The sequence below is a fragment of the Molothrus aeneus genome, chromosome 5 (genome assembly GCF_037042795.1).
Source record: "Molothrus aeneus isolate 106 chromosome 5, BPBGC_Maene_1.0, whole genome shotgun sequence".
NCBI lineage: Eukaryota > Metazoa > Chordata > Aves > Passeriformes > Icteridae > Molothrus > Molothrus aeneus.
The window spans coordinates 19,970,669-19,998,159 of NC_089650.1; the positions used below are offsets into that span (position 1 = coordinate 19,970,669).

A 27,491-nucleotide genomic window follows, 5' to 3' on the forward strand; every position below is an offset into this window, starting at 1 on the left:
TGGCTCTGCCACCATTAACTCTGCTCTGTAACTCAGTGTGAAGGAGTTAACCAAATGTCGTGACTTGAACACAGAGAGACCAAGAATCACTTACCAGCATTAACCACAAGGTGAAGAGAAGTTGCCTAATAGCAACTGAGCACATGCCCTTGGGTGCAAACCAGGTTCATCCAGAAGTGATGGAGAAGGGTCTTTCCATCCCCTGCCTCTGGCTGGCAGGTTGGAGCTACCAGCTCCGCCGGGTTTGTAACACCCAGCATATGCCTGACACCCTGCCTGGAGGGTCTTGCCCACACCAGCCACTTTTGGCACTGCCCAAGAGGAAGAAAATAGGGCATGTCACAGATCACAGCCACCAAAATATAAGAGAGAAACCCATATAGAACAATATTTTGCTTCAAAACCTTGTACCTGGCAAGGCAGAAGCATGGAGTGGGGAGGCGCAAATCGTCACAGGAGTGAGAGCACCACCTTGGCTTCAGCTGCACACACAAAGTGTCTCAGTTAGTAAACAGGCTCAGCTGTGGCTGGCTGCTGTTTTATCTTGCTGCTTCCATCAGAATTCATTTGCATGCAGCCGTTTGGATTTTTAGACCTTTTAAGGTTAACTCATTGCAATATGTTAATCGGCTGTTTTTCCCGGAGGAGCAGCCGCCGGGGCTTAGGGAGCGTGGAGAGCAGAAGTTGCTCTGCCAGCGGCAGGATGATCATCTCTGCTACATTCGTGCCTGGGGTTGCTGCATGCCCAGGACATCTCTGCAGTGTGCTCAGCGACTTCCTGGCCTTACCAGCCTCACACATCGATCTGAGCTCAATTCCTCTCTCTTGCCCCGGAGAGGAGCTGGAAGCATCACAAGCCATGCCAGAAGGGGTGTTTGGATGCCATGCAGCCCATAGGCACACATGAGCATTCCCTTCCTCCCTCCCCTCTTTTGGCTCATCATGGAGCTCATCTGAATTGTTTTGCTATAAAATCCCTTCCTTGCTGCTGGTGCTGGGTTGGGTTGAAATTGGCCAGTGGATTCAAACCGTATGGTGGGCGGCTGATAGACAGGCAGATAGACAACATGATTGTGAGAGCTTCATTTCTGTAAGGAATCGGGCTAAAAATGACTCCTCATCCCAAGGGAGCTTGTCCAGCATGTCTCAAACCAAAGTACGCAAAACAGGGAGAAAACACTCCACAGACAGCAACGGTTACAGTGCTAATTCAAGATTAGCACAGTCAGTTTTCTACCCTACCACAACCTCTCTGTCTGGCCTCCAGCAAATCACATAACTTTTCTAATCCTCTGTTTCTCTTATGTAAAACAGTACCAAAGGTTTGGGGTTTTACCTTTAGGAGAAGGGATGACAACTGAGTAAATTAGAAATCATGAGGTGCTTGGATACTACATCTAAGACTACAGCCTCACCCTGGTGCCATCAAAGCAGATAATAGCATTAGTAAAAACATATAAAACCCCCAACTTCTGTGTCTGGACCCGCAAACCCAGAGCCACATGGCTTTGGAAACCAGGTCCCCCTTTAGAGGAGGTACTGATGCATTTGCACTGGTGTGGAGGAGATGGTGTGGAGGAGATACCAGCGTGCTGCTGCATCTGGCAATGTACTAGCACATGCTGAAACAACAGCCCTCTGCATCATTCTGCTCTGATGCTCAATCCCTCTCTGAGCTCAGGAAAAAAGAGCAAAATCTTGTCTTTCCTCACACAAAGATTTAGAGGCGAAGCTAAAATCCCACATTCTCTTCACATTGTTGCATGGTGTAGCAGAGGGGCAGACACCTCAGGAAGGCTGCAGGAGTCTGTCTCTCGTTAGGAGTACTGAGCGTGGCAAACACTGTCACAAGACCGAGGAGCTGTGGTATTGCAGGTGCCTCTCTGTGCACAGGATGTTATTCTACCTCTAGGTTTGTGGTCTGAAGCTCTTGAACATTTGCACTCTCTGGGTGAGCCCGTAAGCCTTCAGTTTTATCACATTAACATGGAAAAGTGTTAGCTGTCTTCACATCACCCCAGGGGTAATATTTGCAGCAAAGGGATAATGTTTTATGAGGAAAGGAGGTCTAAAATAGTGATGTTTTCTTCCCTTTAGTGCCAACCATTCCTTCTTGCTGGGTGTTCACTGGCTGGGGGAAATGAATTGGTGATGGCTGCCCATCCCTAATAGGATTTATACTCCCAGAGCTGAAATCACCCACACATGCAAGGCTAATACTGTCACTTGCCAGCCATCTCAAAAAAAAAAAAAAAAAACCAAAAAAAAACCCACCCAAACCAAAGAAAAAGCAGTCATGGACTCAATGCAAGTGGAATCATGGCTGTCAAATTCTTCATAGGGATGTAGAAGCTGGGGACTCCCTCCAAGCCCAGTTCTCTGCTTGGGACCCATGACTGTCTTGAAGAACATAGTCCTATCAGAGAGCAACTTCATCCTGGACCCACAGAGACGGGGATGCTGTTGTCTTCCCAATGTGCTCCCACCAATATGATGTTGCTTTCCATGTCCTCAAGGACTTGTGCTGGTGCGGTGTTGTGTCTGCCACAAAATGACCCCTCTCATGTCGTGAGAACTTCCCTTGCTGTATCGTTGTCTTCCTCCTATGTCCTCATTCCTTTCCCTCAATATTCTACAATACTCTAGAGGCACTTCTGAATCCAGCTGACCTCTGGCTGTCTTTACTCATCTTTCTAGCTGAGTTTGCATCAGGGAAAATTCCCCTTCAGTTATGCTGTCTCTTTGCCTGAGCTCTGACACGTTCTCTATCTTAGCCTTAAAACTCAAAATTAGGGTGACCCCTTCCCATGGAAACCCTCTCTGGTGCTGGCCAGGCAGCAGATCAGAGTGAAGGGCGGACTCTTGTGCCACAAGTGCTCAGAAGAGCCGGTGGCAATTTGACAGAGCCACTTCTCACCTTCTCCCCAGCGAGCTGCCCCGTGTGCCCATACGATAAATGGCAAGTTGGAGAGGTGTTGGCACCGAGGCTTGTTTGTAATGCGCTGCTTTTCCAAATTCCCACGAAATGTCGAGGAAGGGTGTACTCTAATTCTGCTTCCTTTGACCTTTTGCTTGCTCCTGGCTGCAAGGAGTGAGGTCCCATGGTTGTGTTTCAGCATGTTTGTAGCGGTGCCGCTCCGTCAGGGGGGAGGGGGTGGTGGTATTTGGTATTATGGTTTGGCTTGGCTTTGTTTTCCTTTCCAAAGATGGGCCCAACGTGGAAGAAGGCAGGGAAAAGTTGAATTGAGAAAAGATAGCTTCTGCGGTTAGGGTGCACGACCGGGAGTCAGCAGACGCAGGTTCTATTTCTGGCACCGCAGCAAAACTTCCTGATGTCGCCGGGCAAGGCAGCTCACGCATCCCCACCTCGCCTCCCTCCCGCCAAGCATCGGGAGCTCCCGCCCTCGCCGGCCCCCCGGGCCGCGGGAGCGATGCGGAGGGGGCGGCTCTGCCGCGGGGCTGCGGGCGGCACGGCGGCTCTGCCTCGGCCCGCGGCATCCTCGGGGGGCACCGCCTGGCCCGGCGCTCGCTACCGCAGCCCGCTCGACAGCCACCCCCGGCCCCATCCGCGGGGCTCCTTTGTGCGGGGGGCGGGGGGCGGCCGGGCCGTGCCCCGGGGGGCGGGCGGCCCGCGGCGGCGGCCCGGGGGGGCGGGCGGGCGCGCCGGGGGAGGAGACAGGCGGTGAGGGCGGCACAAAAGGGGCTGCTGCAGCCCTGCCCGCTGCCGCCGGCGGGGCTCGGCTCGCCGCGGCTCCGCAGCGCAGCGCATCCTTTCCCGCGGCCGGGAGGAGCTGCCGGGCCGCTCCGCGGCGGAGAAAGAAGAAGGCGGAGGAAGGCGGCGGGGGGCTGCGGGCTCCGGGCTCGCCTCTCGCCGCGGCCGGCGCCGAGCCATGCCGGGGGGCGGCGGGCGGGCTGGGGGCGAGCGGCAGCCTCGCCCCGCCGGGGGCCCGGCGGGCACCGACTCTGCGCCGGCCGGGGGTGAGTGAGCGAGCGGCTCTGCCGCGGGGCTGGGGCGGCGGGCAGAGCGCGCCCCGGGGGAGCCGCCCCGGGGCTGCGGGCAGCGGCGGCGGCGGGACCTCCATCGGTCCGTCCCCCCCGCCGCTGTCGCCACCTGCAAGTTGTGCCTCGGCCCGGGGGTGCGGCGTCATCCCCTGCGAGCGCTGCCGGAGAGGTTTCCCCCACCGAGCCCCCACCTTCGCGCTCCTTATTTATTTATATTAGTGCTATTTTTTTATTCTCTTCCCCCCCCCCCCCCCCCCCACCCCCACCCCCCCATAATCCCGGCATCCCCTGCTAGGGAGCATCGGCTGTGGGGAGGAGGGCGGTGATGCTGCCAGCCCCCTGCCCGCAGCGGAGGGCTCGCCGGGGATGGAGGCAGCCTCCCTCCGGCCGGGGCACTGCAGCGAAGGCCCATCTGCTGCCCGGGCTCGGCTTGCGAGGAGGGCACGGGCTGGGGATGCGTGCCAAGCCTGCAGCAAGCGAGAAGGAGTAACAGGAGTGCGTGCGTGGGAGGGAAAACATCCATACAAATAAATGTGTATCGTCAAACGTCCCCTGTGCCCTGCTCTGTCTCCATGTCAGATGGCTGCAGGTCCCCTGGTCGGGGCTGGCCGCAGAGGGACGCGGGCACCCAAGTTCTCCCTGCTCATGCGGGGCTCTCGGGTTGTTTGTGGGCTGGAATAGCTGTGTGTCCTACCACAGGCTGGTGTACCTCAGTCCTTGCAGAGTTTTGCTCCCTGGGCGAGCGTGACAAGGTTGATGGGGAGCACGGCATCTGCTGCAGCTCTGGAGTTCCTCAGGCAGCTCAGTGAGGGAGGGAGCGTGGCGCGGGATGGAGAGAGGCTTCTCTCAGTGCCTCAGCTTGTGGGTTTCCTTCGGGGATTTCCACACGCTGTGTTTCCTCCAGCCGCGCCTGGGTCGCATGGGAACCCCGCCTATTTCCCAGAAATGATGCTGGGGTCTTGGATTTTTCCTCCGCACCCTAGGACAGAACATCGGGTCAGGAGCATGCCTGCCCAGTCTCCAGAGCATAGTGTGGGTGCTGAGCACCTCTCCTCCAGTTAATTCCACATCTCTCTTCTTGAGTGGGTAGTTCAAGCCTGTGAAAACACTCGGTGGCACCCCTGCTAACAAATATGGCTTGAGTCACCAGGAACCCCCAAGCCTGTGCAAACTGAATTTCAAATTCCTGCATACTCTTGCCCCTGTGTCCCTCACCTTGGCAGGGTGTGAGTCAGCAGGAACTTTTCAAGTTCCTTCCCCAAAGGGTGTCTCTTTTGCTCTGTGGGTCCCTCCTGCAGCAGTGATGTTTAGGTCCAGCTGGCAACTGTGATTTAGGAAGCACTTGCAAGTTCCTGTTGCTGCAGCCTGGCTGCTGCCAACTTCTCAGAGAAGGACAGAAATCAAGCAGGATCTACTATTCATTGCTTGACCCTCAGGCAATTGAGAGACATCTCTGAGGGGAGGAAGGACTATGCGTGTCCCTACGCTCCAGCAAACCTCCAGTTTCTAAAGCCCCTCTAAACACAGCTCTAGCACCTGTGCTTGTTTCAGCCCCAGTACAAGTGCTGGGAACGTGTCCTCCAAGCTAGAGCGGGAGAAGAGCGGTCCTTTGAGCTATTCCTGGGGAGGGAGTCTCCAGCCTGCCTGTAGCACTATAAAACAAGCAGTGAATGAAAGCCATTGCAAACTGCAGAAGAGCAGTGAAGCTGTGGCTCCTCTACTGCATGTAGTAAAAGTCCCTCAAAGATTTACAGCTCCTCTACACTCTCAGGTGATTTTGCAGTAGGGGTAAGAAATCCACTGCAAGGTATAGCCTCTCTTGAGGACTCAGTTATACCTGCATTGTTTATTAATGCCCTGGATATGCCAATTATGTCCTTAGGAGAGGAGATGGATTCAGGCTAGCTGCAGGTGTATTTTTTTGCCTAGTTCCTAATTTGGTGGCCCAACTGCTGCTTTTTGTCTAGTATACTTCTGGTCCTAGGTGCTGCTGTGGCTCACCTCCATTGGAAGTGCTCTCTACACTCTTGTTTCCAAAGTGGTTTTGGTGGCTGAGTTGCCTGCCTGCTTTCCTCCCTCCCTGAAAATGCTGCTAAGATTGGAAAAAAAGTTGCCTGCGTGGCATGCAGGCATTGTCTTGGCAAGGAGGTCAAGAAGAGCAGGTGGGAAATAGTGTACTTGCAGGAATGTTAGCTTAAGTAGATGCTCACAGCTGTGAGCTTGCCTTGAGCACTTGTGCCCAACGTGACACAGGGGTAGCTGGTCTGGAGGCTTGCTGGGGCTCATGGTGAGCACAGAGCCTGTTGAACCTTGGCCAGGCACATGGCAGGCGCAGACACTCAGTGTGTTTGCCTGAGGAGCGTACCTGTGAGGTTTGTGTACTTGTGGGCTTCCTGTGCGCCTTGTGTTTACCTTTCTCCTCCTTCTCCCACGCATATCTGGCTAAGTGGAGTGTGACACTGGGGCCTGCCAGATTGATGTAACATGCTTACTGCATGCCTTTGAAGGAGGCTTGTGTGGCAAATGTGGGTGGCTGTTTGCTGGGTGTGTGTAGCAATGCACATGGGTCCTGCTGGATGCACTTAGCATGGAACTTTTGCTGATTTTTATGGCTGCAATAAAGGTAGAGCATGTTAGCAGTCATGGGAATGGCAGTTGTTCAGGGCAGTGCACATAGATGTTGTGTATGTTCAGTAGGTGAAGGGCACCTTAGGCTAGACAAATTCCTCTCTGTCCCTCCCTTGCTTTGACCTGTCAGCAAGCAGAGATAAACTCTGTCTCGTGGAAGGGTTTATAGCTGAGATTTCAGCTTGTTGTGTCTGAGCTTCCTCCTCTCTTGAGAACAGCATCTTTAGGGTGCACCTGCTATCACAAATTGACACTCCTATAGCCCCCAGCCTCTGTGCTGGATCATAAAGGTGGAGGAAGGAGGTGGGGGAGTTTGCTGATGGACAGATGGGGCAAGCTGGGCCAGCATTCATTCCTAACGGCCATCAGGCTTTAGGTGGGGTTAGTTGCTCTAAAATGAGCCCTTTGTACATTGTTGGAGTCTGTGACCCAATCAGTGGGATGTAGCTGGAGGAGGTGGTGCTAACGAAGACTGGTACAGCTGTCAGTAACTCTGGCAGAGAGGAGGGCGAACTGACTGGCACAAGAGATGTCTTCATGACTTTAGGTCAAGTGGAGGTGCCTCAAAGGGCTGGTTCATGTTACCAGCCCTGGCTACAGAAGCAGAAAAGTGTGGGTAGTTGTGCCCACGTGTTTTCTGCTGCTGTCACCCATCAGTTCTGCACAAAAGGTCAGGCTGCACTTCACTAGCACAAAATGCCATCAGGACACTACAATGAAACATTACAGTGGGATCTGAAATCTGGGGAGGGTAGGCACGTGGGGCAGTGCAATCTAGGGGGATGTGGGCAGTCTTAGGAATGCCTGCTGTTCCCAACTGTGGACGTTCTTGGAAAGGTGGTGACATATCTGCAGTGCACATGTCAACCGTGCTGTCGAGTCAGTGATTCAGGCTGGCCTTGAGGAGGCATGACAGAGCTGCGTGGAGGGGCCAAGCCTGGCACTGTGGGCAGGTTTGGGTCGGGTTTTGGGTGCTGTGATAGCATTAGGTGAGTTTCTGGCAGGGACTGGGCTGTGCCACAGCAGCAGTGCTGGGTGGGGTGCCAGGACCAGCTGCTTGTGCCAGGGACCAGGGCAGAGGTGCTGTCACAGAGCTGGTGAGTTTCCCCTTCTCCAGGGGGAAATGCTGGAGAGAAATGCTGTGTGCTGGAGTAGTGGAGTAGGATTTACAAAAGCACTCTATGCCTGCATCCCTGTGGAATAAACTCTGGCTGCATATCTGAGGAAGGCAGAAACACAATTTGTTTACCTTTTTTTGAACTTCTTTGTGTTCCTTGGCATGCAGACCCTTTACTTCCCGAAGCTGTTCCTGAAGTACAACAGGTACCTCCTGCTCTTCAGACCTCTGAACACCTGTAGCAGGGTGGGTGTATTTTTGTGCTCAGAAACTTGCTCAGTAGAGCTGATAGGTGACAGGGAGTGCAGCACTGCATTTTGATGTTTCATCAGGCTGGCTGCCTTAAAAATGGCAAGGGCTTGTTGTGGAGTGGTGGTTTTGGAAGTGATTATTACCTGTTTTAGGACAGCAGGACTTATGTGAGCTGCTTGCTGTTGAGGCCTTGGCCTTTTGTACCAAGATAACCCCCCTAGCTGAACAGGCAGCTTGATGACCTCAGCTAAGGTTCCTTGTTTCCCCACCAAGGGGAGTGCCCAGGTCTATATCTAAATAGGCTTTTTCCAAAACATCAGCCATGGCTGTGGGGTATGACCACAGTGAGCATTGACAGAATTCTTTTTCAGCCTGTAATGCTCAAATTGCAAGCAAGAGGAGAGGTGAGGAGAGGTGGATGTGGCTGACCGGAAGAGAAAAGCAGAGGGTGCTTCTCTTCTTTCTGAGGATCATCTCTGTCTTGCATTTGGACAGAATTTCTCTCCAAGGACCTTGAAGCAATCTATTAAGCTTCTTTTAATTAGGTAAGCCCTTACCTAGAGTAGAAAAGTCTCTTGTATTTCCCACACAGGGAGACTGAGGCATGGAGCAAGGCTGTGCTGTGCCCAGTGGCAAACGCAGGGGTTGGTCAGAAGAGCAGCAACCAAAGTGCCAAGCTCCCTGTACTTGCTTTGCTGCTGGCTGTCTTGGAAATCCTGGAGGACAGCTGGGTGGGGTGCTGAGCCAGAGGTTATCCATAACTTTCTAGTCATCACTTGGGTTCTGCAGCCCTTTTCATCACAGATATCGCCTCCTTCTTGATCTGCTGCCTAATCTATAATCCCAGCTCCCTGCTGCCTTTCCCTCAGAGAATCCTTCTCCCCTCGGTGCGTAAATCTATACAGGTTGGGCTGGGGTTAGCAGGCAGACTCAAACTCCATGCTCTCTTCAAGACTTTGGCGTAATTTTTATCTTGGGATATTGCTGCATGTCTCCTGCATGAGGCAGGTTTGGAGCACAGCTGAGAGAAGCACGGATGCAAATCAGCCCCGCCGCACAGCGGCTCGCAGCTGTGAGCTAAGCACAGGTATCTCCTGGCTTGGCGTGCAGATACAGAGCTGGACAGACAGCCAGGCAGACATCATGGCAAAGAGTCCTGACAGGGAGTCTCTCTCCTAGATGCTGAGCCCTTTAAGAAGGGGAAGGTAGGCTAGAGCCCTGAGATTTTAAGCGGGTTGTGCTGAGGCTGAAGAAAGGGCTACAGTAGTGCTTTTAGTTCTTCCTCTAACCCAGACCCTTCTAGCTGGGCAGCAGGGAAAAGGAGGAGGCTGGAGGCCTGTGCAGGCTGAGCATGGACAGACCTTGGAGGCTGCAGCAGCTAGGAAAGGTAGGCTTTTGGAAGAAGGATTTGGCTGCAGGGGCTGAGGGTGCATGGTGCTCACTGTGTGTGAGGAAGTTGTGTTTTTGTGGAGCTTGTGATGTGAGGGCTGGCTCTGAGGCAGAGGAAAGGGCAGGGCAAATGAGGAGAGCAGTGCCCTGGAGTGATCAGCGTGAGCTACACTCTGTTGCTTAATGACCCCATTTCCAAGGGAAACTTTGGAAGCCCTGATATTCAGGGAAGCAGGATCTCCTGAAGGCAGAAGATTGGGGCAGCAGAACTGACTGTATTTCTCTCTGCTTTCAGCTCAGCCTTCCTTGTATGTTATTTGTGTTAGCAAAGCTCTTCTTTCTTTACCACTCCAGAGGGTTTTTTTGTTCCCTTTTCTCCTTCCCACCTGCCCCAGCAGTCCTTTCTTCCCTGCCTCACTGTGCCAATGCTGTCCAGCTGCAGCTTTTGCCAGCTAATCCGATCCATGGAGGCAAGACCTACTGAGCAGCCTTGCTCGAAGGGGACACAATTTTCTACACTTGCTCCTGGGGCCATGTGAGGTCTCTGGAGAAGAGGTGGATTAAAGGAGCTGCTGTTTGCCCATCAGCCAGCCCTGTGTCCCCAAATCCCTCCTGTCGTGTCGTTGCTTGGTGCAGGCCTGGCTGTGAGCAAGTGGCCAGCGTGCTCTCAGATATGTGCTACTGGCACAAAGCCTCTGTGGCCTCAGAATCCCTATTGAGCAGCAACTTCTGGAGGAAGGGTTGACCACACCTGCATTCAGCTTGGCCGGGGGTACGATGGGATTGCTTCTGCATAATTTAGCAGTCTCTTGAATTATTTATAGTGCAGTTGTGCTCTGGAACAGAGTCTTCTCGCTTCCCGTGAGCACTGGGGGGGAGGGAAGGGGAGTTTGTCAGGCATCCAGAGTCTATCACTTAGTGATGAGGAAGTGCTGTGGGCTTCCTTTTTGCCTGTGTTTGTTTGCATATGGCTCTGTGCAGCACTGAAAATGCAGTTCTGGTTTCTGTATTGCTCAGGTGTGTGATCCTGCTGAGCATCTCTGTGGCTTGGGATTGTGTGAGAGGTTCCTGAGTTCAGAGCCTTGTCTTTGCAGTAGAGACTGTGTCAAGCTGGAGACAGTCAATCTGGTGCTTGGATTTGGTCCCTCACTCAATTACAGTGCTGGAATCTTCTGGACTGTTCTCTAAAATATTTAGATGCTTGAAAGCATTTTTCTTCTTTCAAAGGCCCATCTTGTCTTGCCAAAATGTTTTTTAGATTTGTCATGACATGGTCCATTGGACTTTGCACACGATCATCAGGACCTGAGCACTGGGTAGACCAGGTGGTTGAGTAGCAAACTGTGCAGCTGAAATTGCCATCACTTCTCAGTGATTAAACCTTGAAGAGAAGCTGACTGGGGCGGTTTGTTACAGGCTCTTGCAGCAGTGGAACATCATGGAGATGAGCTGGGTAGCCCAGCTATGTACGAGTTTAATGTCCTTTGTCCCTCTGCCCCACTGTGGCAGGTTGCTGCACCATACAGGTGAGCTGTCCTGCTTCTGCCCTGCTTGTCCTGTTGGCTTCAGCATGACCACAACTCCCCTCCTGCACTGCACATCCTTCTTGTTCATGACCGATTTTCATAATGAGCTTACACATAAATTCTGTCTTTCTCCTTTCCTTCCTTTTTGACCTGTTTGTGGCAGCTGACTTCTCGGAAACACAGTTCAATATAAATGTTTGTGTTACTGAAGACCTTAAAGAGGAGGAGGAGGGCTGAGAAAGAAGGAAAGAAAGAAAGAAGCTGTAATCAAGTGATTGTGGTACTAAACCGCTCTGTCTGTTGTGCAGTTGAGCAGAAATGCTCAGCTTCCCTGTTTTTATTTGCACGGTGTTCACTTGTGGCTTTTGTGTTTGGGGCAAAGTTGGACAGGTAATCACTGTATGTTCCCTGGACAAGGTGTGCTGTCCCATCTTGCCCTGGCCTGGTTCTTGGTCTCATCAGCCTGAAAAGAACCCATTCTTTCATCAGATGGTTTTACCTCTTGTCAGGGGCATTACCCTCTGGCTAAACAGAAAATTCCTCCTCATCCTTCTCAAGAAATAAGGCGACCTAAAGGAAGAATGTGAAGACAGGTGATCCCCAAAACTGTGTGATGTCCAGGATGGCATTTGATTTTGCTGATGAAGACAAACTTTCTCCTTCTTTTCCTGTAGACGTGCTCCTAGTTCTTTCTGCTTGGATTAATCTGGAGATCAGGGTACTGCTTTGCTTAGTGAAAGGGAATGTTTGTGCAGAAGCAGTAAACATATTGTTGAGACCCAGGCCTGCTGCAATGCCTGTAAACAAGGTCCAGTTGTCTGTGGGAGGCAGAAGAGAGATTTATGTGACCCTGAGTTAAGTGCATTAGGAAGCTTTTGATTTCATTCTGGGAAACTGCCCCTTTTCGTGGTACCATATGCCTGTTACCGGCATAGAGCTGTGACTGCAGAATTGATTCGTGGGGATTAAATCCAAGGGGCTGCAATGCTGCAGTCAGAAGGATAACATAAGCAGGAGGTTGTCTCTGCAAGCCAGAGCCCCTGAGCTCATGCCCTTCGTCCACCCCAGAGGTGGGAGTCTGGGCTGACTTATTCCTGCCTCGGGGCAAGGCACTGAAGAGCTCTCTGCCTATCGGCCCTTTCTGTCTGAAAATAATAACAAAGTGAAGTGGCAGCGGGGGACCCAGGCAGCCCTGTGTCGAGGTCTTGCCTAAGTCTTGAAAGAGGAAATGAAGAACAAAGGCAGAAGAGACAAATAAATAAGGGTCTGTTCGTGGTCCAAGAAAAATTCCCATGGGCTTGTGTAACATTCTCGGGAAGATGTGACACTCCCTGGGCTGGAGTTAGTTTTTGAGAAAAGAAGGGAAAGGGGGGGAAAAAGGCGAGAGAGTGAGCAGCGAGGGTTGGGGAAGGGGAGGAGAGAAGGAGGGAGATACATCCTAGAGAAACCTCTGTGCGTGGAGTCAGGTTTCTGCGTTTGTTCCTGCTGGAGAGGGGTTAATGCTCTTTGCATGGGATTGGCTGGTCACCAGACATGCAGAATGGAGGGGGATCCGGGGGCTGCCAAGCAGGACCCCTGTGGCCTGAAAAGGAGGGGAGGAGGGGAAGGAAGAGGCTCTTCCAAACAGTAATAGGTCGGCTACTGTGGGAAAGTGAGCACACTGCCAAACCCCAAGTAGTTGGTGATGGATGGGGGAGGAAAGAGGGGTGGGGATGGAGGGCCAGCTCTTCTCCTGGCCACTAGGATCTTGCTGCTATTCCATGGCTTCTCTTTATTTATTGTCTTCCTGGGGTTTAATTATTCTGCTCCTTGATCCCCTTTATCCTGGGGATGCACAAACAACTGCCACCTGCTTCAAAAATAGCTGGAGTTAACGTGGTTTCTCCTGCCTGCGTGGGTCTGTGTGCTTCACCTATCACCATGGCATCAAGTGTTTCTTGCCTCTTTCCTCTTTTAAGTGCCTTGCTCTGGGCTCACAGGGCACACTTCACCTTCCTCTGGGCTCTTCAACCTGCATCTCCCTGTTGTTTGGGCTGTCACACAGTCCCTGCTTTCCTTTGCACAGGGTTTGTGTGCCTGATCTGGCCTGTCTGCCACGTGCTCGTCCTCTTCACCCATGGACCTGCAGGTCTGAGGGTAACCTGGACTGTTCATCTTGCAGCTGTTCTCAGGATTTGTGGCTTGTACTCCACTTGCTTGACCTGCCTGGAATGCCTGCCAGGATCTGCATTGAAAGCAGTTGCCTCCTGCTGCTGGTTCTTCCATTTCCTTCCTTGAGATGTGCTCCTTCTCTGATGCTGCTGGGAAGAATTAGTGAGCTCATGGTGGTTGAATGGGGGCCTTGTTGGAGATTTGGTTAGATGAACAGTGGCTACAGTTCTGTAATTTTGAGTTTCTGAGGATGTATCTACATCTATGTGTTTTGATCAGAAGTGAACTGGTAAAATAATTTAGAAAGTTTCTGCTGGTCATCTGCTTGTTCCCATGCCTAGGCGTTTTCTTCAAGTTTATTTTTAACCCAGCTAGATCTGCTGCTGATATGGCTGTAAAAGCAGACTTTCATGTGATTGACAGCTTGAATTCATGCAACTGACAACTGAGGGATGGGTAAGCGGTGATGGTGGTGAGTGAGGGGGGAGAACCTCTGACACAACAGCCTGTGTTGTCACGTGCCTCACTTGAAGTCTCTGCAAGCTTTATTTGGTTTTGACCTGTCCCTCTTTGCAAGGCACCAAGGGAGATCTTGCATGCTTGTTTAATTGCCCCATGGTCTGTCTGAAGACATAAATTGCTTTTTTGTGTAGTGTTGTCCCTTTTCCCTTTCCTGTTCCTCATGATGGAGTATCCCTTCCCTGTAAGACCCCAGAAGACCTAACCAGCTGTGTTTTGCAGTGACTGACTGCTGTGCAGCTGGAGCAGTGAGCAGCAGCAGTTCTGTGTTTCTCTGGGAGAAGGGTCTGGCATCCTGGGTGATGCAATGAGCAATGCCTCAGCTCGCCCTTGGATGTGCAGAGGCCCAGCCTGGGAGCCAGGTGGTGGCATGAGCTCCAGGGCCATCCCAGCAGACCTCATGGAAGCAGATGTTTTGAGGAGGCAATAAGCAGGGCTGGGGAAGGGTTCTTCCAGGATATCAGGCACTTCCAGACAGAAGTGAGGGAGAGAGGTGCCGCTTCTCCTACAGCAGAAAGAGCACTCAGGCTAGTGATGCTAGGAAATTGAAGGTGCAGCTTCTGAGAACCTCTGAAGGATTAGGGTGTGCAGAAGCATCTCTGAAGCAGTGGAAATTCCTATGGTGAGACTGGATTTAGCTGGAGAGAGAAGATTAGCTAAAAGGGAGCCCAGCATATCTGAAGGATGCTGAGAAGAATATTTGATTGATTCCAGTGGAGTTGGAAATCCAGCTTAGTTTCCTTTAGCATGCAGTACTGCACTCTTGTGACGTCCAAGTACTTCTTGGATAAAATTAAATTGGTGTCTTGTAGGCCATTACTGGATTTCACTAGAGTTTTCTAGTCTTTTTTAAATTTTAAATTTTAAATTGAGGGTTGGAGAATTAGATAATTATGCTGCTATCAGTAATATGGTAGCTACAGTAAGAACAGTCTGTTTGAGTGGAGGGTTTTATAATGGACTCTGAAGGTGTTCAGATGTTGGTCTGTTCTGCTGACTTCTGGAAGATCAGTCTTGAGACAAAATCCTGTCAACAAAGACTACTTTATCTCCAGGTCCTATGTGTTCTGTGTGGAGGGTTAAGAGCTGCTTTGTCCCACAGTGTGAAGCTGTCTTGTTGCAACTGGAGGTGTAGCATCTGAAATAACCAAGGCTTAGTCCACTGAAAGGCAGGACAAGACACTTGAGAGAACAGTTGAAGGTCCATGGGAAGTGTGGATTCTGAACATACTGTGCTTGCAGAGGTAAGGAGGTGAGCAGATACAGCACATGAAAAGCTGGAGGCTTTGTGTTGTATCCATCTTAGTTTCTGTGTGCAGCAGATAGCAGCTGCTGGTGTGGAGCACTTGAGTCTCCTAGAGGAATGCATTAAAGAGATACTTTGTTTGTTTTTTGACTGTGCATGCTGCAGGTGCGTTGAGACTTAGCAAGGTCTTGCACATAGTTTGAAGGCTTGTGGTTGACATGTACATCATGTACCTGTCCTCCCTGGGAAGGGGAAGGCAATGCCTTTCTTTGTGCTGTGCTGTCACCCTTCCCTGGCCAACCTCAAACCTTAGTTTTGTGTAGATTCACCCTTTAGCTATCTTTTTTCCTCAATCTGGTTTTCTTTTTGACTTAATAAGACCTATTGGTAGTGGGTGATGGCAGCTCCAGGGGACAAATGACAGTCAGGGTGGCATACTTTTGAGTGGTTACCTTACCACTCTTCTTACCTGTCTGCAGAAATGGAGGGAAGGTGCTTAGGACAGAGCCTTGCTGTCCCTCAGCCTGACCTTGCTTGGGGAGTGCCCCTGCTGGATGGCTCCATCCAGCTGTTTGGGCTGGCACCAAGTCAGTGGCACCTTGTGGTCAGTTGCCTTGGGGCTGCAAAGAAACGCAGAGTGTGAGGTATTGCTGTTTTGCATTTGTGCTGTGGGCAGCAGCTCTTGATGAAGGACACAGAAGAATGTTTTATTCTGTCCTTGGAACTTGCAGGGAAGCTGATACGGACCTGCTTACATTGAAACCACCTTGTGCTGTGGCTGCCAGAGCTTCTTGCTGATGTCCTTGTAGCTTGCAGTCCCTGAAAGCACCGTGACATCCTTCATGTGAGAGATGCTGAGCCCTAGCTAACTTCTGGTACATCCTGCTTCTCTCAGATTTTCCTGCAATGTAGGATAATCTTCTTTTCCTACCCTTAAGCAAAGTGCAGTCCTGCTGTGCCTGAACTCGTGTGAGTTGTTGACAAATACTAAGTTTTATGCTTTCTCCTTCTGTGGATGTTTGCAGGACAAAAGTAACTTGAGATTTTTAGAGTGTTTAGAGGTACTCTGGCTCTGACGATGCTTGCTTGGTTCCTGTGCTTGAGGATGGCAGGTAGACCTAGTACTCCAGAAATGTGGAGCCTGTTCCATTTGTCTCTAGCTGGAGCAGAGAGAGTTGGGCCCTCTGTGTGGAGTGGGGGGTGGAAGTCATACTGGGTTTCTAATCTGCCATGTGAAAGTGATTCTAATTTGAATTGCTGCTTTGTGTTGAAGTGTCTGAGTGATCTGCAAATATGTTACTGCATGGGTGTTATGGGATAACTTTAGGCAGAGGAGATGAGCATTATGGTATCAGGGGAAAACCAGAAGCTTCTGCTCTGACTTGTTCTCCACAGCTTCATTTTCCCTGTAACCATGGGAGAGGTCTAAGGAGTCTCGAGTCCCATGCCCTAACAAGATGGGGTAACAAGCCTGTATCCAGCAGCCTGTTGTGTGGCCTCTTGCCAGTGTTCTCCAGAAGAGAACATTGGGGCTGGTGAACTGCCAGCTCTTATTGGTGCATATCTTTCTCTCTGGATTCTTGAAAAATAAGTATGTTCTTTCAGGATGGTATAAATCAACTGGTCACTGAAATGGCAACAGGTGCCTGGGGATAACTCATGTGCATAACACTTCTGGCTTTTTTCCTTTCTTGAAAGCACTTCCCCTGCATGGTAGAGAAAGAACTTCAAGCAAGGAAACATCAAACCCCAACAAAAAGAAGCTTTCAGCTTGTGTCTCCAGGACTGTGTGTTGCTGAAGCAGTCTATAACTGTGCACTCCCTAAAGAGCTTTGTCTTAATGGAGCTGACTGTCCATACTACTTCAGGCTTTTTCTTCTACTCAAACATCAAAGCTTTTCTTGCTGCTGACAGCAACTTGATCACTCTCCCAGAGATCAAGTTGACTTTTCCCCCCTTCCTCAGTCAAAATTGTCAGAAGGGAAATAACTCTTCTTGCTGTTTTCTGTGTTCCTGGTCACTGATGGTTGCTTTGTGTTGGAGCAGCTGGGCTCTTCTGTGACACACTGAGATATCTCCCTGACTGGTACCTCCTTTCTCATTTCCACCGCATGTAAATATTTTGGATGGGGAGGGTGGGGAATCCTCCCTTGCTGGCCTTTGTCTCCAACTAGCTGCTACCAGACATGCCTTTCACTGCAGGGCTGATCAGAGGATATGGGAAAGGAGAGATGATTGATGGTATTTAGTCTTGGCTCACCCAAGGGTGCATGAGTGTTCTCCACTCCCTGGCAGAAGAATCCCTGGCATGTGAGAATGAAGGTGGTTCCCAGGGAAGAGATTTTGAAAAGGACACACCTTGCTTCTTTGCTTCCCTCCCCTCTTCCAGGAGGGGTTAGGAAATGAGGGAAATGAGTTTGTGTTCCCACTCCCTAACAAAACCAACTGAGCAGTGAAAATTGCCTCCTGGGCAGTGTCAGCAGGAACAGCAGAGGGTACTGCAGGGCCAGCTGGCCTGGCAGAGCAGCCAGGGAGGGCTGTGCACCCCAGCCTGGCACAGGAGCCCAGGCAGCCCTGCCCAGAGCCCCTTGTGCCCGTGGCTGAAGGGCTGCAGAGCCACATGCTGAGCCTGACAGATACTGATGTATGCTAATGGCAAGGGAGGAAAATCTGCTTTGCTTCCTAAAGCCATGCGTCCTGCTATGTTGACACGGCGTGCTACATCTCAGAAAGCAGAGCAGTTTGTTGAATGTCAAGAGTTATGGCTTTTTGTCTGGGAATTTACTGTGGCATGCAGAGCATCATCACAGCCATCTGAGAAGGTGATGTGCCTTGTGTGATTTTTTCAGCACTTGCCTTCAGCCCTGGGCTGGCCCAGGGGAAGCTGGCTGCCCTGCATTTGTGTGTCCTGTAGGAACTGGAGCAAAATGAGCATTACCTGGCAGTCATTGGGATTGCTGTGTTGGAGCAGGCCAGCTGTTCATCTTGCCCTGGTTTCAGTGTCTGAGAGAGCAGCCTGATGTCTGGAAGTAATGCCTTGGAGAAGTCACAGGACACCTGGCAAGAGAAAGCTGTACTCATTTACCAGTTAGGGACGCTTTCTACTGACACCCACGTTGCAGTGTGTCGCCATTTCCTGTTTCACCTATCCCAACCCCCCAGGTGTGCCAATCTCTCCTTTCCCCTCCCCCTTTGCCCTCCTGCTGAGAGCTGTCCATCAATCTTAACATTCCAGCAGGGTCATGGTGTGGTTGGCAGAAGTTCAAAAGATGCCCCTCAGGTCCGGGCTCATTGGCCTGTCCCAGTGTCTTTATCCTTTGAGCCTTCCCCTCCTCCCACCTGGTTGGTGGCTCACCTGTGCCTTCCCCTCCCCCTGTCCCCGGGCTTAAAAGGACACAAGACCATGCAGTTGGGATTCTGTTGGGAGCTGTTACAAGATTCAGAGGTCTGTCATCCTGGAATAAACTCTAGATTAAAACTCCATGGCAGAATCCTCTCCTTTTTCTCTTCACCGTCACCTGAACCTTTTCCACCAGAGGTAAATTGAGTTTCCACTATGCCTGGATTTGTTCTGAGTGCCCAGCTGCAGCATCCAGCCGGCCAAAGGTATCTCTGGGGTGAAACACCACAGCTGCCGCCTTTGGCCCAGCAGCAAGGGTCAGACGAGGCCAGGCATGTCCCACCAGGTAATATTTGGATTAATATTCCATACACCCAGTTACTGCTAATTTAGTGGGAGTTTGGCTTCCTTGTGCCCCTCTCTTCCCCACACTTCAAGACAGACTGAAAACGGGTGATGCATAAGGAAAAGGCACTGAATATTCCTCTATTTTACAAGTGATCTTGCTGCTTCTGCAAGACATTAACAGAGTCTCAAGGAAAAAAATCAATCATGGATAGAAAGAGATGCTCATGGTGTGTTCTGCAGCCCCTTGTTTTGCCTACATGAAGAAAGCTTGACAGCAAGCCCCAAGATTATCTTTTATGGCTTTTAACAAAAATATCCAACCCCTTAATGGCTGGGCCACTACAAAGGTGATGTCCAGAGCCAGCACCCTGCCCTGCTGCTGACTTGTGGCAAAGTATATCAAAACCCCTACTAAACATTAACCAATAGAATCAAGTTCTCTTTCCTTTTTCCTTGTTTATTTTTCTTTCAATTTTTTCCCCTCCAAGGCCATGGTGTAACTTTTCCACCAGCTTCAGGCTTGCAGTCCTTGCAGTCCTTCAGTCAGAGCTTAATCTGGGACTCCTTGCCCTGCCACCTAAGCACTGGGGACTATGGCAGTGGATGGTGACTTCCACTAAAAATGTGACTGCCAAGTGAACAGAAACACTTTGCTGAGCTGTAAGGTACAACTGTGGACAGCCCCTCTACCAAAGTCTGTGTCAGAGCCATCTGTGGAAAGCCAGATACATTTTTCTTTGGGCAGTTGCCATCTGTCTAAATGCTTTATGGCTTTTCACTTCAGTATTAGAGTCTCCTCAAGTTACTCAGTAACACACTTTGCTGTATTTTACCGAATACCCTCTGAAGTGGCAGGAGCTGGTTGGGTTCTTCTTCCTTGTGCCCCCACACCTGCCCATGTGTGGGGCAGCTGCCCCGTGACCTGCAGGAGCAGGGACTGCCTCCAGTGAAGGTGTTGCTGGCACCACTCTGTGCCAGGTGGAACCTTTATAAAAGGTCCTGAGCCTCTCAGGAACTTTGGCCGTGGAAGGGAGACTGCACCAAGGAGAGAAGCACCAGAATGGAGCATGTGGAGGGGGTGTGGTGGTACGTGTCACATGTGTGGGGATCTCTGCCTCTTTGTCACTGCAGGAAGGGTGTCATGCTCCAGGACAGCCTCTGCTTTTTTAGTCCTTTTTCTGAATTGTAGTCTTCAATCACTTCTCTGCCTGACAGCAGCTCTATGTTCCCTGCCTGGGCTGGAGGAGGGGAGGTGGTGGAGGGAAGAATGAAGGCAATGCTTCATGTTGTTTGGAGGGAAGGGCTCTGCACCGCTGGCTTCTTCCTGGCCTGACGTGGATCCATCATGATGGCACAGTATTACTGGCAGAGACAGCTAGGCATTTATTTTTGTCACCTTGATCCAGATGTAGAAAAACCTCAGCATCTGGTCCACAGAAAGTGAAAAGCAAAATGAAACATATGGAGATACAGTGGACTTGAGAATCACAGGTGGGAGAAGAGTAAATGTGACAGGATCTTAATTTTATTTTTGTTTTCCTGTCCTCCATGTGAACTTGGGTAGTATTTCCTGAGAACAAGGGTGGTTTTTTAGGGTGTGTGTTGTACAAACATTGTAAAGATCTGGGGAGCGTAGGCTGCCTCTGGCAGTCTGACTAATGATCTCGGTCTTTTAAAACTGCATCTCTTGCACTGGTCATGTTTCAACCATGTCCCCCCAACTCTCTCACCCTTCCTGGGCTTTTCAGTTTCTCCCAATCCCCTGGTGATGCACCTCTGAGGAGGTTTACATTAATTTAATTTCCATCAGTGAGTAGGGGCAAATCTTCCATGCGCGGTGAGTTCACTAGATCATGAATTCCTGTTATTCTGGATTTCCTGTCTTTCTAACCCATTGCCAGTGCCTTTCTTGTCTCTGCGGATTTATGAGACTAATCTAGCAAAGGTTCAGCTTGGTGTAGCCCAGCTGAAGCAAAAGGCGCAATGTGAAGATGGCAGGGGGTGGGGGTGTAATTCCTGGAGTCAAGTCTCTAAAGATGCATGCTGAATTTGGACCAGCATTTCTCCCTTCCCCAACCTGTTTTTCTAACAGTGGTAAACTTTCTGCACCTCAGTAACTATTGAATGTGACTTTCCTTTTCGTGGCTCTTCCACAGGATGAAGATGAGACGCCATAAACTCTTTCTGACTCTCTGCATGGCTGGTCTCTGCCTCATCTCCTTCTTGCACTTCCTCAAGGCCCTTTCCTATGTCACCTTCCCCAGGGAGCTGGCTTCACTTAGTCCCAACCTCGTCTCCAGCTTCTTCTGGAACAATGCCCCCGTCACACCTCAGGTCAGCCCTGAGCCAGGGGGTGCAGAGTTCCTCCGCACACCCCTGTACTCCCACTCCCCCTTGCTCCAGCCCCTGTCTCCCAGCAGAGCCAGTGAAGAGCTGCACAAGGTTGAGTTCGTGCTGCCAGAAGATTCAACGGAATACTTTGTCCGTACCAAAGCCGGTGGCATTTGCTTTAAACCAGGCACCAAGGTGTTGGAGAAGCCACCCGCGGGCGGCCGGCAGGAGGAGCGAGCGGATGGCGCGGCCTCGGGGCGGCCGGCTCGGAAGCCGCTGAGCGCCGGCGGAGCCAAGCGGCGCAAGTGGGTGGAATGTGTGTGTCTGCCGGGCTGGCACGGCCCCAGCTGTGGCGTCCCCACCGTGGTCCAGTATTCCAACCTGCCCACCAAGGACCGCCTTGTGCCGCGGGAGATCCCCCGGCGGGTGATCAATGCCATCAATGTCAACCACGAGTTCGACCTGCTAGATGTCCGTTTCCATGAGCTGGGAGACGTGGTGGATGCTTTCGTGGTGTGCGAGTCCAACTTCACGGCCTACGGAGAGCCGCGGCCCCTCAAGTTCCGCGAGATGCTCCTCAACGGCTCCTTTGACTACATCCGCCACAAGGTGCTCTACGTTTTCCTGGACCACTTCCCGCCCGGTGGCCGCCAGGATGGCTGGATTGCTGACGATTACCTGCGTACCTTCCTCACCCGGGACGGCATCTCCCGCCTCCGCAACCTGCGCCCGGACGACGTCTTCATCATCGATGATGCTGATGAGATCCCGGCCCGCGATGGCGTGCTCTTCCTCAAGCTCTACGACGGCTGGACGGAGCCCTTCGCCTTTCACATGCGCAAGTCGCTCTACGGCTTCTTCTGGAAGCAACCGGGCACCTTGGAGGTGGTCTCGGGCTGCACCATGGGCATGCTCCAGGCTGTCTATGCTACCGACGGGATACGTTTGCGACGCCGTGACTACTACACCATGCCTGGGTTTCGGCAGTATGAGAACAGCACGGGACACATCCTGGTGCAGTGGTCGCTGGGCAGCCCCCTCCACTTTGCTGGCTGGCATTGCTCCTGGTGTTTCACCCCAGAGGGGATCTACTTCAAACTGGTGTCAGCCCAGAACGGGGACTTTCCCCGCTGGGGTGACTACGAGGATAAACGAGACCTCAATTATATCCGGGAGCTGATCCGGACTGGTGGCTGGTTTGATGGTACAATGCAGGAGTATCCCCCTGCTGACCCCAAGGAGCAGATGTATGCTCCCAAGTACCTGCTCAAGAACTACCAGCGGTTCCGCTACTTGTTGGAGAACCCCTACCGAAAGGTGGAGGGTGCTGGGTGAGGCCACTGGGTGGGAAATCAGAACTTCACAACAAAGGGAAAGAGTCGGGTGTTTTCGTCTGTTCCTTCTTTTGTTTCCTTTGTTTATGGGCAGGGTGTGCTGTTTATGTGGGCTCTCTGCCCTCCCTCACTTCCTGTTCTTCTTCCCTTCATCCCAGGGTGATGCCTGGGAACCCAAATTCCTCAGTCACATGAAGGGAGACCTGGACAGGAGGAAGAGAGATGTTGAGAACCCGCTCTGTAGTAGCATAAAGACTTCCTTGCATCTTCTAAGCCTCTCCTGCTGGCTGGAGAGAATCTCTGCAGCCAGCTGGCAGATTTTCCTCTGGGGGAGGCTGAGAGGATCCCATGGGGAGACAGGGCAGCTGTTCCCATCCACCCTCATCCTTTGTGGATTGGAGCAAGCATAGATGCAAGCCTGGGCTGTTTATTGAGCGTGTGAGTCAGCAGGCACAAACTCTTGTGAGTGGTTGCGTGTGCAGATGTGTGTCACTGGCATTTTTTGGATGAGTGAATGTGCAAAAGCATCTCAGTATGCTTTTTTTTTTTTTTAAATACTGCTATATTCAAAGGGTATTTTGGAGAAGGGAAGTCCTTTGCTTCCAAGGTGTCCTTCTCAAGATGCAGCCCCTTGCACAGGCTTAATACATTCTGTCCTGGGCTGGATCTTGTCCCAGTACTCTACCAATCCTGGAGCAGATAGCTAGGAAGCAGAGGAGAAAGCTGGGTTTGAGGGTTTTTTCTGCTCATTTTTCCCCCTGCCCCGACAACACTGCATGGACTTGTCCTACAGAAGCCAGAGTGTCTTCCCTGCAGTACAGGCTTCTGTTGGGGCTGGGATAAGCTGTGGGGGACTCAGTCAGATGGTGGGAGTGGACGTTTGCAAGTGCATGGTTGCCTGTGTGCATGAGTGCTCACATGCATGGGTTTGGTGTGCACCTGGGTGTTTATTACCAGTACTGGGGGGGAGGAGGACATAGTGGGGCTTGGCTGTGTGTGCTTGCAGAAAATGGTGGGATCCAGAAACTGTGATCTCAGTGTTGGCATGGCTGATTTCTTGGGCAATTCATAGAAGAGGACCAGGGATAGCATTGGCTCTGCATAGCCAATTGTGGGACTGTTGCACGACTCTCTGGGGCTCTAGAGCCCCACAGGCTATGCCTCTTGCAGGGCTGCTGCTTACACATGCTGGTTACTCCTTCTTACCACAGAGTAATAAAAGGGAGTAGAGGAAGGGCAAAATTCTGATTGTTGTGCACAAACAAAGCCTGTCAAGGCACGGGGTCCATCTGTCTGCCCTTAGGGTGTAAGGGAGCTCTTGAAGAAACAAGCCAGGGCCAATTCTTCCTGGGGCCAAGAGGCTGTTTGGGGACCACGGTGCAATCCAGAGTGTGTGCAGCCCACATCTGCAGCCTGGGCCATGCAGACAAGACCATGGAGAGGAGAAGGGGCTCAGGAGTGTGCTAGTTGCAGCTGGTTGGGCTGGTGTCTGCTCAGGCATGGGCAGTGAAGACCTTGCCTGCTGTTGTATTGGGTTGTTGAGCTCACTGAGGAGGCAGATTCTTGTCTCCACCCTTACCACCACCCTTCCTTAGCAGATGGCTTGACAGGGTGCCCAGAGCCTGGGTCGTAGTGGGCAGAGGGTGAAAATCATAATGAACTTGCTCTCTTAGCCTTGCAGTGGAAAGACTGACTCATGTTCCGAGCAGGATAAAGAGGAAGGCGTTGGCACAAAGAAGTGTGGCCCTTCTGGCCAGCTGTTCTAAAGCAGGAGGGTTTTCATTGCCCTTAACTCCATCAGGGTTCCATGGTCCTGTGTTGCCCAGCATGTGCCACCCTTGTGCTTCATTCCTACCTATGTCTCTCTCTTTTTTCCCTTCCTAGTTCCCTCTCTAGAGAAGAGAAAATTGTCAACAAAGCCAACTTACTTGCCTAATAAGGCAGAGACTGCAATAAAAAGAAGATGAATGTCTTTTTCTGATCAAATGGAGATGCAGTTCACCTTAGCTCCTTCCTCATGTTGTGTGCCGTAATGCTTCCTTAGGAGAACTGAAGGAACCTCTTTTTTGTTCCATTTTTGGTCTCTTTAAAATCACTGTTCTCAGTTCTGTTGTGCCTTCCCCACAGGCAGAGAAGCCCCTTTGGGAACTGGGTAGAGAGACAAACTTTGCTAGGAGAATGCTTTTCCCCCAAAGGGAAGTTGTGGCTTTAAGTCCAGACTGATTGATGTAGCAGGAGGAACTCCTGACACAGTGATGGGGTTCTGGTGCTGAGCAACTGTGTGGAGGTCTTAGGTATAGAGAGATGGTAGAGAAGTGGGGTCCCAGCTGAGAAAGGAGGAGCCTATATTGAGCAGGATGAAAGCCACAGCACTGAGGATGTAGCACAGGGAGAAGAGGCTTTCCCCAGGGACAGCTGGAGGAGAGCAGGTGTGTTGGGTTGTGCAATTCAGCAGCAGCACAGTATGGAAGGAAGAAGCCATTTCTCATTTTTACTCTGAGGAGGGAGCCTGAGGTCTGCTCTTGGACCTTTTGGCTTTGCTTTGTCTCAGTGATGATAACACAAGGTCATTGCCAGGCTTTGCTGGAGACAGAGGAGAAAGACAAGCCAGGCTCTGCGTGGGTGCTTTGGCAGCACCAGAGCCCCACTTGAGCAGGAGCTGAAGTTCACGTGTGCTGGGGCTGCACCTCCTTATCTCCCACAGTGGGAGCAGCCTTTCCTCTGATATCCCTTCCCATGCATGGCCATCCTTGGGGATTTTTAGTGCACAGCAGTCATGTTTTCAGTGTTGAGGTGTGGCCTTTGTCTCTTGGGAGTTTAGTAAGCCCACAGCTGCAGTATCTGCTTCTCCCATTCCTGAATTACAGCCTGTTGCTTTCCCTCCTCCATTATTTGCTCCATCATTCTCCTCTTCTCTCTCTGATTTATCTCTCCCTTCTGCTCCCTTGGGCTGGAGAAGAAGGTATTGCTGGAAAAGGAATGCTGGGGCTCTTGAGCAGAACTCCTGCCCTGCCTGTCTCCTGGACTTACTCACTTCCTTATTCTTAGGAAATTAAATTGAAACCAGACTTCTGTTGTAGTGGGAGGAAGGGGCTTTACAGATGAAATGCATTCTTTATTGTTTCTCTTTCTCAAGAATTGTTTAAGCATTTTTTGATTTAAGGCCAAACCAGTCAATGTTTGTCTAATTTGTCTGGCTAACTCTGTGTTTATTATCCTTAGGGAGCTAGAGTGCTTGTCATTAAAAATCTTCCTTCCTGTCCCTGGAGGGAACAGACACTACTAAGCTGGCTTTCACACAGTGGTTTTCCAAGGTGGTGGCTTGCCCTCTGCTCAGCCTTGCCTGTGCTGCCTGCTGGGACCTCTGCAGCCAGCTCCAGGTGGGACAGCCACCCCTCCAGACAGCTGCCACAAGAGGGAAGTCAAAAGTAAGTGTGTGTGTGAGGTAGTGAGAGGCAAAGCAGGGGGCAGGTTTGTGTCAGATCCTTGTTTCCCAGTGCTGGACTCTGAGTGAGCACTGAAGCTCCTTCATTTTATCTGAAGCAGGTTCTGAGATTTGAGAAGGGAAAGACCAAGAACCTTGTCCTGGCACTGAGGTGGAGCTGGGCTCAGACTACCAGAGCCTGATGTCTGTGGGTCGTTGCAGCCCATGGGGGCAGTGGGCAGTGAATCCTGCTGTCTCTCTTGGACCAAACTGTCCAGTGGATGGAGGGAATACATCACCAGCCTTTTCCTGCAGCCCTCTTCAGCCTTGTGCTTTTTCATTCCCAAAGCCTTTTTTACCTTCAAATTGGTAAACAGTGGGGCCAGGAAATAGGTGAAGCAGTGTGTGGCACACTCAAGCCTTGCACTTCTTTCTGTCTGTCTTGGTGCTTCCCACCTAGGAAGAGACTGTGTGCCTATGCATGGCTTTGGACTGGAGAGTGCCTCTTCCTCTTTTGCCCCAAGGGAAAGGAAGGACGTGGGCTTTGGTGCACCTGCAGCTGCTGAGCTTGCTGAAGCAGAGGGAGTAGGGCAGGTTAGACCCATTTGCCCATCTGGGGGTAATGCCACACCCAAGTGACAGAAAAGACATGGTGACTTTGTGCCTGTGGTTGGTATGGAGGATGACATGCTCAAAAACACTCTTGCTGTTGCTTTCTCTGATCCCTGTGTCCTGCTGAGGTGTTGTGCTTGTGCTGCCCAGGCCAACCTACTCTGTGTCTCTGTGACAGGTGAACAAGGAAACCCAGCTGGCACGGAGGGAGAGTGTCAGAGCAGAATTGGGTGTTCATTCCCCTCTGCCTGCCTTGCTGTTTCCTTGTGGGAGGGTGTCTCTTCCCCTCCTCAGTGTCCCTGGGGCTGTGTCCCTGTGTCCCAGCTCCTGCTGGCAATCTCTGCGGCTGCTATGCCTCTGCACTGTGAAGATGCTGTCCAGGGTCACTCCTGGTTCCATGGGTGAACACTGGTGGTGGAGAGGGAAGGGACGGCTCGTCCTGGCTTCACTGACCTCTAACCTTGGTGAGAAAGGAGGGAAGTGAGTGGGAGAATGGATCCTGTATCCCTCCATCATTGTGTTCTCCCTACCCACCCTAATCCCCTGATTTCTGAGACATTGGACAAACTCCTGTTACGGGAAGGGAAGGGGAGCAGGAGGGTAAGGGAGTGGCAGGAGGGGCTCAGATCCAGCATTGAGAAAGAAGAACTGTTTCTAATGCAATACACTGATGTTTCAAAGCTTTGGGCACTACAGGTAATGGATTAAGAAGGGATCTGAAATACTCCAAGAATTCAAACAGCTGTTTTTTCCTGCCTGTGCGGATGATGATGCAGTATCATCCTGGAGGTGGTCCAGCAGCACTTCTGAGCCTGGGGTCCATCTGGACCTACTGCTGGTGTTGCTCCTGGAGGGGCTCCAGGACACCCTGCTTTGGAAAAAGAATGCGTGGACTTGCCAAAAACTAAAAAGAAAAGAAAAAAATAAGAGCATCTGCAAAGCTCCTTTCAACTCTGTAATTTATAAACAGCAAGTAATAATGAACTTTTTGTAAGGATAAATCAAATGTACATTCTGAAATCATTTTCTCTGTAAATGGTTGGATTTCATTTCACCCTTAAAGGGATGCTTAAAAGGAGGAGATAATAATAAAAAATTAAAAAAAATTTACAAAGTATGAAAAGAAACCAAGATGTGTGTGACAACTTTTATTTCTGACTGCCTGGCCAAGGGGGCTGCTTGGAAAATGGGGTGAGGGAGCTTCCTATCTTGGCAGAACACTGTTCCCAAAAAGGGAGATGGAAGAGGACCTGGCTGGTGTGGGGACTGATT

The 27,491-nt window shown here is 51.2% G+C and overlaps 1 protein-coding gene across 1 annotated transcript; it reads left to right on the top strand.

The window, feature by feature from the left end:
• Window positions 1-3,889: 3,889 nt before the first annotated feature.
• On the top strand, window positions 3,890-27,350 carry MGAT3 (beta-1,4-mannosyl-glycoprotein 4-beta-N-acetylglucosaminyltransferase). The gene is made up of 2 exons (XM_066549712.1): window positions 3,890-3,978; window positions 20,675-27,350. The coding sequence occupies exon 2, from the start codon at window positions 20,676-20,678 to the stop codon at window positions 22,182-22,184; it is 1,509 nt and encodes a 502-aa protein (XP_066405809.1). The 5' UTR covers window positions 3,890-3,978; window position 20,675; the 3' UTR covers window positions 22,185-27,350.
• The last annotated feature ends 141 nt before the right edge of the window (window positions 27,351-27,491 follow it).

Coding starts and splice junctions, on each gene's coding strand:
- MGAT3 (XM_066549712.1), top strand. CDS start 20,676: ATGAAGATGAGACGCCATAAACTCTTTCTGACTCTCTGCATGGCTGGT.